Genomic DNA, 13,535 nt, shown 5'->3' on the forward strand with positions numbered 1-13,535 from the left:
CAAAGCCCATCTGAAGCCATCAATTTTCGATCTCACTCAAAATTTGACAGCAAATTCACCGTGAAGCACATTTAGCACTTCTAAAGTTTCACACTTCACCCCAAGTAGGATCCCTCCGGATCGCCCCCTTGGAGGAAGACAGTGCCAATCAAAATCAACCCCCCTGCAATGGTGTTGAGATAACCCGAGCTTAGTAAGCCCACACATAGTAAGGTGCCCGGGATTATACACCAGAAAACCTTACTAAGCCTACACATAGGGATCCTAGCACAGAGCCTGACCTGAGAGCACTCACAGCCACCACACCAGTTTCTCTCTCTAGGCATCAGCCAGCCCCATGCCCCCACACCACCACCATCACACGTGCCGACGTCGCCTGAGCTGAGCGCAACCTCTGGCCGGACGCCACCCACGCCCCCAAGGCGTTCCGCTCACTGCCCCTGACGGAATGGCCTGATCTGCCGCCCAGCACCTCCAGACTCTAGCTGCTCCAGGCTCCATTGCTCAGCGAACTCCTCCACTATCCCTGTCGCCTAGAGCAGAAAATAGACCACACCCTCGCTGCTGATGCCTTGACATATCGCTCTAGCTGCCTTTAGTGGCGGAGCTTCATGAGGGCCAAAGGGGACCATTGCCCCCTACTCTAGGAAAACTGTTACGTGTGCATCTAATTATTAGGTTTGAATATCCAAGATTTCTCAAGAGTTATGCATAACTTATCTTCTTTGTCCCCTCAACTATGACTAGCGCACCACCCAGGTGCCTACCTACTGATCTGGATTGATTTTGTTGTCAATTGGTTGAACTGAGCTTAAATTGGTGCATTTTATCATCATTCATATGTAGAAATAGGAGATTGTGTGGGATTGGGAAAGGGTTCTAGTTCCGCGTCGGCGAGTCCGTCGCTAGCTCTCTAGGCAGCTGGTGTGTCCTTGCTGCTGCTCAAGTGTTCTGCTGCGGTTTTTGAGCTTGCAGAGCGTCTGCTTCCTTTCTTTTAGTTTGCTTGTTTGTATGGTGTAAGCTAGCTGTGTTCTAGGCACCTTGTATCTTTCAGCCGTTGGTATTTTCTTTCTGTTTCAGTTTGGTGTTGATGTTAGCTGTAATCCTAGCCGGTTCGTTAATTCAAAGCCAGGTTTGCGTCAAGCCTTCTCTCTAAAAAAAGATTGAGATTGTGGAGGGAGAGTAATGTAGGGTTCAGGAAGAAAATGGAGTATTAATTACAAGGTCGCTCAATAAGATTCAAGATGAGTATCTTACCAATGATTTGTTAGTTAACATAGAGCAATAAATTCAATAAGAAGTGAATGATGCCTACTGAAGTAATATAGGGCTCAAGATTTGAAAATTTGGTGCTAGCTCTTATTTAGAATTGTGCTCTAGACTAGAGGTGTAGTAGGATCTCTGCTATTGCTCTCTCTTCCTGACACGACTACTTACCACTGATATTTGGTTGTTTTGGGGTTTCTCACAATGGATTTCCGGCGGCTGGAGGTCGTCATCTTGGCTATCATGTTGCTGCTTGCCGTTCAGGGGCCGTCTGCTATTGCGGCCGACACCCCCACTGTCCTGAAGCTGGAGCGGCACAACACAATGCCCAGTGGAGTTGTCGAGCTCCCTGTGAATGGTACGGGACAATACATGTTCCACGCGTAAGTTTTCTGACTCCTCCTTTGTTTTCAAATTAATCCAGGACGTGCATAAGGCTAGAAGCCTTGCATCACAAGTACCTATAGTCCCTGTGGTTTCCATTTCCCCGAGAGATTCAAACGACCAACATAGCGAAATTTGGAAGCAACGTAAGCTGATCATGGCAAGATCTCATTGGTCCACTAATTGAAGGTAGACTTACATTATGTCGACATAAGAATTCTCATTGCCATGTTATAACATTGTGCTTGTAAGAATTGCCAGCTTTATTACGCACATGCAAGAAAGTCGCGTCGTAATAAGGCTTAATGTTCCTACAAAGTCATGCCACGACCTATCTGCATCTCTGAATTGTTGAAGATTGATGAGATGTGCACAATGAAAGTCCATATCATCCATGCAAAGGATTCTGATAGACCTGCCCAAATTGGTGGGCGGGGTGTCGAAGGACGGTGTAAAGAAGCTACTACTAAAATTGTGGAACCTTCTCGTTCTCGTCCTCAGCTCGTGAAAATGCAATTACGTAATGCAAGTGTAGAGGATTCTTATTCTAGTCCTCAGCCCATGGAAATGCAATCACCCTCAACGGAAAGACATATACGAGTTGAAACGGTTAACTCGAGTCCGGGCAACGAGGGTATGACGAGTTCTTACTTCTCTGGTTCATTTAGTTCATGTTACTAGAGACACGGTCGTTCCTTTCAAATCATATGTGGTATCGTCATCTTCCACAGCTATATTGAATAGTTGTTTTGTTCTTTTCTTCGTGCAGGAGATTCTTCGATGTCAGAGGATAGTGTCACTTTGACTGGTTGCATCGGTGTGCATTTGAGGCGCATACCTTTAATTCAGAAGAAGGTCGTGAAGCAGAAGGTCGACCTTATTGGTTCTGAAATTCCCATCTGTGTGTTCGTGATGCAGAAGACCAATGTTACAGGAAGATGCGCTCTAGTGAGATCCATATTTTCTTATATATTTTCCTTCGAAGCAAATATTTTATTCTTCTGTGCATAATCTGCTAGTGCTACAGTAGTGCATTTCTTATGTTTTTTTAGAACTAGGTAGTGCATTTGTTGCTATGTGAGGGTGATCGCATACCATCACAGGCCACTAGCCCAAAGCCACGAGAGGTGTCGCGCTGAGGCTATTTAGGAGCAGCCTCTGCCTAGTGATGTAACCATGTTAGGTTTGCTATTTCCTTCTGGAGTTTAGATATATATTTTCATTTTGGTAGGTTTCTAAGCCCCCAAGTCGATGCTTTTCATCTAATAAGAGTCTTGCACATAGCTATATGATGCCATCCTAGACCCTAATTCATTATCAACCAAGCAACAATGTACCTCTTACCAGTCTATTCTCCTATCCTGAGAATCGACGCTCCGGGCTGCGGTGGCTACAAACACTATTGTGAATGCTGCAGATTCATAACCTTTAGTTGATTATTTCACTTCCTTTGACAACTTGACTAGGAGTAATAATTTTCACATCCTGATTTGCTTGAACACCATCATCTGACATTCTTCTTTTCCCTGTGTGTAACCAACCAGAGCATCTCCAAGAGATATGTCCGCAGATATCTAGGGGACGAGGTGCGAAGCATCTGGCTGGAGCGAGACGGGGAGAGGTGCCAAGTGACGCTGGGACGCGGGCCTCAGAACAACAGGGTTGTGGGTGGATGGGTAAAGTTCGCCAAGGAGGACGGGCTGCGGACGGGCGATGTCTGCCTCCTCGAGCGGCTGAGGCACTGCAAGGAGTGCACAATGAAGGTCCGCATCATCCGCCGCGTAAAGCGTGCCGGTTGATCAACAGTGTTCATTCTGTTTCCACCGATCCTTTGCATCGTCGTCGTTAAGACTTTAAGAAGGTGTTTGCTGGAACAGAGTTTTGAGATTTGAACCGGTAACGCCGGCGAGTCGCGGTGATGAATTTCAGTTGAGTGGACCTAGTTTGTGGAACAGCAGATGTGCAGGTTTGTTCAAGTCGTTGAGAACGAGCTCGCATGTGTTGTCTGGGTTGTGCTTTGGATCTTCGATGCTGGCCGGCCCCTACCGTTTGTTATTTTATTTTATTTATTACCTTCTCATTTTGCCTGGGATGGGATTCATCGATCCTTTGCATTTTCCTTGGTTTCTTAGTTTTAGTTTCCTTTGCATAGTTTACACAAACGAGCTACAGGTTGAGTGTAGATGTTCCCTGGTAAAAGCTTGGAAGAATTGAGAGAAGGACTACAGGTTGCTCTGAGCGACATTGATGTACATTGATGTCATCAACTCTGTTGTTATTCCTAGTTCCAAACATGTCTGGAAAGTAAAGGTTCCTCTGAAAATCAAAGTGTTTACGTGGTTTGTCCATAAACAAGTCATTCTAACGAAAGATAATTTGATTAAGCGCAACTGGACATGTTCTACTAGGTGTAGTTTCTGTGATCGGGATGAAAATATCAAGCATCTTTTCTTTGATTGCCCGTTGGCGAGGGTGTTATGGCGCTCGGTGCAAATTGCTTTTAACATTACTCCTCCGAATTCGGTCAGGTCGATTTTTGGAACGTGGCTTGCCGGTATAGAGGCCGAAACAGCTAGACAAATTCGTGTAGGAGCATGTGCGTTGTTATGGACAATTTGGAACTGCAGAAATGATTTGGCTTTTAACAGAACAACAACTATTCATTTTTTGCAGGTTGTATTCCGGGCTACTGCGCTAATCTGTATGTGGTCATTACTCACTCCGACGGAGGCCAGGGAACATTTGGTTACTGGATCTGTCCGGTGGGAGATGGTAGCGCGGGATATTTTCAACCGGTTTGGATGGCGGTCATGTAATAGGATAGACGATTAGTTTACCTATCTTTCTTTAGTATGCCAGCCGGTTGTGGCTTCTAGGCCTTGTTTGATTTCGCTAGCTCTTTGTGAGTCAGCCTCCTTTGTTGCAGTACATTGCAAGACTTTGTTGAACCACTTATTTATTTATAAATGTGGCCATATGCACCACTCAGATGCAGAGGCCGGGGAGTCCCCCATTTCTAAAAAAAAGGTTGCTCTGAGCGACATGTGCTTCGTGGGGCTGGCTTGCTCGCGTGTCCGGATGACGGTGTCCTCCGGCCGGCCAGGGCCGGGTTGCGTCGGTAGCGCGAGCCTCGTGCGTGTAGTTTGCCCGGCTGTGCGTCGTGTCGGGTTGCGGCGGCTGGTCGGCCTCTCGTCGCATGCGTCTGTTCGGTTCCCGTGCCCAGCTGCGCCCAGGTGTGCCGGCTTGCGTGTTGGCGTTCACCAGGGCTCTTTGCCCACCCGGCCACGAGGAGCTTACATGGCGCTGGTTCGGTTTGTGACCGTTGGTGCTGCCGTCGGGTGGGCCCTTGGGTGTGGTCTGTCCGTTTTCTAAAAGAAAGAATATCTTCGGCCTCTACATCAATCGATGCGTACAGCCATATTATTGAATAAAAATGTAACAAGGTCATAAGGTTCAGAGATGATCATAAACTAAGCAGTAGTCAAAAGTAAATAAATCTGAAAAGCGCCACACCCGCCAATATAAACATAAGCTATGATGCCTACACACCTAGCCTACTATTAGCTCAGCATCCAAATCGGCCGAAGATAGCATGTGCTACCGTGAACCAACGGTTGCACGTAATAACCAACGGATCCCTAAAGTCTGCATGAGTGAGTAAGGACCACATACGGATCCAAACTGTAGCTAGCCTAAAAAAAATTGGTGAATTGTGTCCCGTTAAAAATCACATCATTTCTATTGTTCCATATAGCCCAAAATAATGCACATACTCTTATCCGAATATGTTTAGCTAAGTGTACGTCCACTCCATTAAGCCGCGTCCCAAATAACGTGTTTATACTCCTTGGAGGTTGAACGTTATAGGCTATATGAATTGATTGTCATAATAATTATGCAAGAGGACATTCGAGAAAGAGGTGTTTAATTGTTTCATTTTGATCACACAAACAACACCTAAAGTTACCAACCCAATTCCTTTTTGCCAAGTTATCTTTGATTAAAATAACCTCTTTATGGACAAACCACATAAATATTTTAATACAAAGCGGAACTTTAATCTTCCAAATGTGCAATGACCTCGACAATGGCCCAGAGTCAATTAGTTCCAAATACATGGATTTCACTGAAAAGATTCCATTCGTGGTTAACTCCTAGCGAATTGTATCCGCCTGATCAGATAGGTGAACCCTCATCAACCTATGAACCTGGTGCAACCAAGCATTCCAACGTTCCCCTACTAGGGATCTCCTAAATTGGATATTAAGTGGTATGGAATTTAATACTATGGCAGCATAATCCTCCTTACATTGCACAATATTATATAAGGATGAATATTGCAAAGCCAAAGACATCTCCCCTAACCATGTATCCTCCCAAAATCGAGTAGTATTAACCAATTAGGAATTTCACTCGTTGGAAGAAAGTTGCTTTCGTCCTCATTAATCCCTTCCAGAATGGTGAGTCCGTTGGCCTAGCGATGACTTGGACAAAGTCTTAAGAGTGTAAGTATTTATTCCCCAAGATTTGTATCCACATATCCTTGGTCTCAGTAGATATTCTGTATAGCCACTTGCTAAGCAGGCATCTATTTTTGACCTCTAAATTTTTGATCCCTGACCCGCCCTGGTCTTTTGGTCTACAAATAATATCCCATCTAGCCAATCTGTACTTTTTCTTGGCCTCATCACTTCGCCAAAAGAATCAGGATCTATAAAAGTCAAGTCTTTTCCGTACCCCTGCCGGTACTTCAAAGAAGAACATCGGCAGGCTCGTCAAAATTGAATTTATCAAAACCAACCAACCTCCGTATGACATGAGCTTGCCATTCTAGCAGCTCAGTTTCTTTTCAAATCGATCTTCTATACATTTCCATTCCTTATTCGTTAAACGTCTATAATGAATTGGGATCCCTAGATAACTAAAAGGTAAGCATCCCATTTCACAACCGAATAAATTTCTATAATCATGTTGTTCCTCTTTGGCTCTCCCAAAACAGAACAATTCGCTTTTATTGAAGTTGATTTTGAGCCCAGACAGTTGCTCAAAAAGACAGAATACAAGCTTCATATTCCTAGCTCTTGCACGATTATGTTCCACGAACATAATAGTGTCATTTGTGTATTGTAGGAAGGAGACTCCCCCCTCTACAAGGTGGGGGACGAGTCTTCCTACTTGGCCACTCTCTTGGGCCCGGCCAATTAGTATTGCCAACATATCCGCTACAATGTTAAACAGCATTGGAGACATGAAATCTCCCTGTTGTAACCCCTTACATGTCTGAAAAAATTGTCCTGTATCGTCGTTGACTTTTATTCTGACACTACCTTTCTATATGAATGAATTCACCTGAGATCTCGAAGACTCATTGAACCCCTTCATACGTAAGGCTTGCTGCAAAAAGGATCATTTGACCTTATCATATGCTTTTTCAAAATCCACTTTGAAGATAACACCATCTAATTTCTTTGTATGGATTTCATGCAGTGTTTCATGTAAGACCACAACCCCTTCATGGATGTGTCGTCATGGCATGAAAGCGGTTTGTGTTGGTTGCACAACCGAATGGGCTATATGTGTCAACCTGTTCGTGCAAACCTTTGTAATAATCTTAAAGCTTACATTGAGAAGACAGATCGATCTGAATTGCTCAATGCGAATAGCCTCAACCCTCTTTGGCAACAATGTTATTGTTCCAAAATTGAGTTGAAAGAGGTTTAAGTGGCCATCGAACAAATCATGAAACATAGGCATAAGATCTCCCTTTATGGTATGCCAGCATTTTTGATAAAATTCCACCGGGAACCCATCCGGCCCAGGGGCTTTATTATGCTTCATTTGCGTTATTGCATCAAACACCTCTTTCTTAGTGAACAGAGCAGACAACAACTCATTCTCTTCTAAGTTAAGTTGAGGTATGTCCCCGATCGAACTCTCATCTAGAGCTACAAAATTTTCTTCTAGTGCTCCAAATAGCTCCTTATAATATCTAGAGATGTACAATTTTAGGTTCTCGTATCCTACAATTGTACCCTCATCTTGTTCGAGCTATATTATCTATGTTTCCCATTAGCTATCATATGAAAAAAATTGTGTATTATCAACTCCTTGGACGATCTTAAACCCATTTGCTCTAAGCGCCCATTTCATTCCTCCTCTCTCATAAGGGTTTGTAACTTCTTCTCGGCCTCATTCTTAATATCTCGCTCCGACATATTAAGAAGGGTGGATTCCGCTTTCACACCAAGTTCATTAATAATTTGTGTTAACCTCTCCTTTTCAACTTTGTAAATACCACTTTGGTTTTTGGCGCATCCCCTCAAGAATTGGCGCAAATGTCTAATTTTGTTTTTCCATATTTCCACATGAGAAGTCACACCAGACTCCCTGGCGCATTCTGTGGCAATAAGATTTAGGAAGTCCTCCCTCTCAAACTATCCTAGTTCGAAAGAGAACTTATTTCTGTTGCCCACATGGGTCGATTCCCCGGAATCAACCAGCAATGGGGAATGGTCCGAAATGGCCCTCTATATAGCACGAACGGTTACTAGTGAAAATTTCTGTTCCCACTCAACACTAGTAAGGACCCTATCCAATTTCTCATAGGTTGGAATTGGTAAGGAATTAGCCCACCTGAATTGTCTAGCAGAGAGTTCAACCTCCCTCAAGTCGAGACTCTCAATGATCATATTGAACATGAATGACCACCTTCTATTGAAATTGTTATTATTTTTCCCATATTGTCTTCTAATGATGTTGAAATCTCCTCCAACCATAATGGGCAACCTTTCATCCCCACAAATTCTCACTAAATCTGCAAGGAAGTCAGGCATAAGTTTTGGCTTCGCCGCACCATATACGGCCACCAAAGCCCATATGAATCCATCAATTTTCGATCTCACTCAAAATTTGACAGCAAATTCATCGTGAACCACATTTAGCACTTCTAAAGTTTCGCACTTCACCCCACGTAGGATCCCTCCAGATCGCCCCCTTGGAGAAAGACGGTGCCAATCAAAATCAACCCCCCTGCAATGGTGTTGAGATAACCCGAGCTTAGTAAGCCCACACATAGTAAGGTGCCCGGGATTATACACCAGAAAACCTTACTAAGCCTACACATAGGGATGCTAGCACAGAGCCTGACCTGAGAGCACTTGCAGCCACCACACCAGTTTCTCTCTCTAGGCATCAGCCAGCCCCATGCCCCCACACCACCACCATCACACGTGCCGACGTCGCCTGAGCTGAGCGCAACCTCTGGCCGGCCGCCACCCACGCCCCCAAGGCGTTCCGCTCACTGCCCCTGACGGAATGGCCTGATCTGCCGCCCAGCACCTCCAGACTCTAGCTGCTCCAGGCTCCATTGCTCAGCGAACTCCTCCACTATCCCTGTCGCCTAGAGCAGAAAATAGACCACACCCTCGCTGCTGATGCCTTGACATATCGCTCTAGCTGCCTTTAGTGGCGGAGCTTCATGAGGGCCAAAGGGGACCATTGCCCCCTACTCTAGGAAAACTGTTACGTGTGCATCTAATTATTAGGTTTGAATATCCAAGATTTCTCAAGAGTTATGCATAACTTATCTTCTTTGTCCCCTCAACTATGACTAGCGCACCACCCAGGTGCCTACCTACTGATCTGGATTGATTTTGTTGTCAATTGGTTGAACTGAGCTTAAATTGGTGCATTTTATCATCATTCATATGTAGAAATAGGAGATTGTGTGGGATTGGGAAAGGGTTCTAGTTCCGCGTCGGCGAGTCCGTCGCTAGCTCTCTAGGCAGCTGGTGTGTCCTTGCTGCTGCTCAAGTGTTCTGCTGCGGTTTTTGAGCTTGCAGAGCGTCTGCTTCCTTTCTTTTAGTTTGCTTGTTTGTATGGTGTAAGCTAGCTGTGTTCTAGGCACCTTGTATCTTTCAGCCGTTGGTATTTTCTTTCTGTTTCAGTTTGGTGTTGATGTTAGCTGTAATCCTAGCCGGTTCGTTAATTCAAAGCCAGGTTTGCGTCAAGCCTTCTCTCTAAAAAAAGATTGAGATTGTGGAGGGAGAGTAATGTAGGGTTCAGGAAGAAAATGGAGTATTAATTACAAGGTCGCTCAATAAGATTCAAGATGAGTATCTTACCAATGATTTGTTAGTTAACATAGAGCAATAAATTCAATAAGAAGTGAATGATGCCTACTGAAGTAATATAGGGCTCAAGATTTGAAAATTTGGTGCTAGCTCTTATTTAGAATTGTGCTCTAGACTAGAGGTGTAGTAGGATCTCTGCTATTGCTCTCTCTTCCTGACACGACTACTTACCACTGATATTTGGTTGTTTTGGGGTTTCTCACAATGGATTTCCGGCGGCTGGAGGTCGTCATCTTGGCTATCATGTTGCTGCTTGCCGTTCAGGGGCCGTCTGCTATTGCGGCCGACACCCCCACTGTCCTGAAGCTGGAGCGGCACAACACAATGCCCAGTGGAGTTGTCGAGCTCCCTGTGAATGGTACGGGACAATACATGTTCCACGCGTAAGTTTTCTGACTCCTCCTTTGTTTTCAAATTAATCCAGGACGTGCATAAGGCTAGAAGCCTTGCATCACAAGTACCTATAGTCCCTGTGGTTTCCATTTCCCCGAGAGATTCAAACGACCAACATAGCGAAATTTGGAAGCAACGTAAGCTGATCATGGCAAGATCTCATTGGTCCACTAATTGAAGGTAGACTTACATTATGTCGACATAAGAATTCTCATTGCCATGTTATAACATTGTGCTTGTAAGAATTGCCAGCTTTATTACGCACATGCAAGAAAGTCGCGTCGTAATAAGGCTTAATGTTCCTACAAAGTCATGCCACGACCTATCTGCATCTCTGAATTGTTGAAGATTGATGAGATGTGCACAATGAAAGTCCATATCATCCATGCAAAGGATTCTGATAGACCTGCCCAAATTGGTGGGCGGGGTGTCGAAGGACGGTGTAAAGAAGCTACTACTAAAATTGTGGAACCTTCTCATTCTCGTCCTCAGCTCGTGAAAATGCAATTACGTAATGCAAGTGTAGAGGATTCTTATTCTAGTCCTCAGCCCATGGAAATGCAATCACCCTCAACGGAAAGACATATACGAGTTGAAACGGTTAACTCGAGTCCGGGCAACGAGGGTATGACGAGTTCTTACTTCTCTGGTTCATTTAGTTCATGTTACTAGAGACACGGTCGTTCCTTTCAAATCATATGTGGTATCGTCATCTTCCACAGCTATATTGAATAGTTGTTTTGTTCTTTTCTTCGTGCAGGAGATTCTTCGATGTCAGAGGATAGTGTCACTTTGACTGGTTGCATCGGTGTGCATTTGAGGCGCATACCTTTAATTCAGAAGAAGGTCGTGAAGCAGAAGGTCGACCTTATTGGTTCTGAAATTCCCATCTGTGTGTTCGTGATGCAGAAGACCAATGTTACAGGAAGATGCGCTCTAGTGAGATCCATATTTTCTTATATATTTTCCTTCGAAGCAAATATTTTATTCTTCTGTGCATAATCTGCTAGTGCTACAGTAGTGCATTTCTTATGTTTTTTTAGAACTAGGTAGTGCATTTGTTGCTATGTGAGGGTGATCGCATACCATCACAGGCCACTAGCCCAAAGCCACGAGAGGTGTCGCGCTGAGGCTATTTAGGAGCAGCCTCTGCCTAGTGATGTAACCATGTTAGGTTTGCTATTTCCTTCCGGAGTTTAGATATATATTTTCATTTTGGTAGGTTTCTAAGCCCCCAAGTCGATGCTTTTCATCTAATAAGAGTCTTGCACATAGCTATATGATGCCATCCTAGACCCTAATTCATTATCAACCAAGCAACAATGTACCTCTTACCAGTCTATTCTCCTATCCTCAGGGGCGGAGCCAGAAAATTTGTTCATTGGGTTCATTCCAGACCTACATTCCATATAGTTTTATTTTGTTTTGCCAAAGTATGTATCAACTCTCGAAAAATTTCCTTATTTTTTGACTCTTCTGACTCATCATGGCCTCGAAAAGTTAAGCCTTAATGCAACAAGTATCTCAATCAATCAATGAAATCATTAAGCCAGATTCGATTTTGCTTTTTTGTATGGTCAGTTTGCTTATCAAGAGCAACCTGAATTGACTGAACTTGATTCATCAAAGCAACACATCTTTCTACTATTACATTATGAAAGCTAATAACACTACCCTTACCCTCATGAGTATATAGTCTGCTTTTCTTGTTCCAACCGTTCTAACCGTTAATTGCAAACGCACCAGTCCCAGCTTATCCCTCGTTGTAATCTTTGAAAAGGTAGCCGAAGAAGGTCTAATTCACTTTATCATTATACTCAAGTCAAGGACACTACTCATCAACAATCTAGATTAAATCTCCATTGATTATCTCCAATCTCCCTCTGTGGATAATCAAAATCAGACGATGGCCTATAAGGTCCCCTCGTTAAATATTTGCAACTTCTCTCATCTTGCTTCTTTGGGTTTCTTGTGTACTCCGAAATTCTCATTCGATCATTCATATCATAAGGCAACTCATCTAAGTTAATTTTTGTATGAATAGTAGGCTTCGGGAGACTTAACTGCAGTGACATTTGATGCACTTTGCCTAGGTCTAATTGATGACCTCGATGTGCCTATATCATTATCTTGATCTAGTGACCGATTTCCCTTTGAAAAATACCGATCCATTAAGTAGATCAATCAAAGTGCATGGATTTCTTTATAAGACTAGGGCAAAACAATCATTGTTGTATTGGGCTATTAGGTCATCAGATAGAACATAGACAAGAGAGAGAGAAGATGCGGCAATGTAATCTAATTACCTCAACTTTTGGGATTTAATTGTTGCCGATGTCGATCTGCGGCTGCCTGCTTGCCGTGGTTATGCGGCGGTGGCCGAGTCGCCAAGCAACACGAAGAGGCGAGATGGGAGTCAAAGAAACGAAAAGACGAATGATGAAAAAAAAACAGACGATAGATGTGGCGTGCCGCGTGTGGCTGCATGTTTGCGTGACTCACGGACTCATGGTTTAGGCATGTGAATGGATTAGTGGGCTGTTGCCTCTGGGCCCTTTGTTCCACGTGAGGTATATTTATTGGGGTCAGACAAGATATTTTACTGGGTTCACGTCGCGTAAATACGTATATATACAAATGTATCAAGAAAAATCCATTGGGTTCACTTGAACCCAATAGCTCTACGCTGGCTCCGCCGCTGCCTATCCTGAGAATCGACGCTCCGGGCTGCGGTGGCTACAAACACTATTGTGAATGCTGCAGATTCATAACCTTTAGTTGATTATTTCACTTCCTTTGACAACTTGACTAGGAGTAATAATTTTCACATCCTGATTTGCTTGAACACCATCATCTGACATTCTTCTTTTCCCTGTGTGTAACCAACCAGAGCATCTCCAAGAGATATGTCCGCAGATATCTAGGGGACGAGGTGCGAAGCATCTGGCTGGAGCGAGACGGGGAGAGGTGCCAAGTGACGCTGGGACGCGGGCCTCAGAACAACAGGGTTGTGGGTGGATGGGTAAAGTTCGCCAAGGAGGACGGGCTGCGGACGGGCGATGTCTGCCTCCTCGAGCGGCTGAGGCACTGCAAGGAGTGCACAATGAAGGTCCGCATCATCCGCCGCGTAAAGCGTGCCGGTTGATCAACAGTGTTCATTCTGTTTCCACCGATCCTTTGCATCGTCGTCGTTAAGACTTTAAGAAGGTGTTTGCTGGAACAGAGTTTTGAGATTTGAACCGGTAACGCCGGCGAGTCGCGGTGATGAATTTCAGTTGAGTGGACCTAGTTTGTGGAACAGCAGATGTGCAGGTTTGTTCAAGTCGTTGAGAACGAGCTCGCATGTGTTGTCTGGGTTGT

General features: G+C 44.2%; 1 protein-coding gene across 1 annotated transcript; it reads left to right on the forward strand.

Annotated features, from left to right (window-relative positions):
* The first annotated feature begins 1,470 nt into the window (after positions 1-1,470).
* LOC123089971 (B3 domain-containing protein Os03g0619800-like) lies at positions 1,471-13,320 on the forward strand. The gene is made up of 6 exons (XM_044511488.1): positions 1,471-1,624; positions 2,420-2,598; positions 3,195-3,363; positions 10,498-10,800; positions 10,936-11,114; positions 13,066-13,320. The coding sequence occupies exons 1-6, from the start codon at positions 1,471-1,473 to the stop codon at positions 13,318-13,320; spliced, it is 1,239 nt and encodes a 412-aa protein (XP_044367423.1).
* Positions 13,321-13,535: the final 215 nt, after the last annotated feature.

Source organism: Triticum aestivum, chromosome 4B (assembly GCF_018294505.1).
Source record: "Triticum aestivum cultivar Chinese Spring chromosome 4B, IWGSC CS RefSeq v2.1, whole genome shotgun sequence".
Classification (NCBI taxonomy): Eukaryota; Viridiplantae; Streptophyta; class Magnoliopsida; order Poales; family Poaceae; genus Triticum; species Triticum aestivum.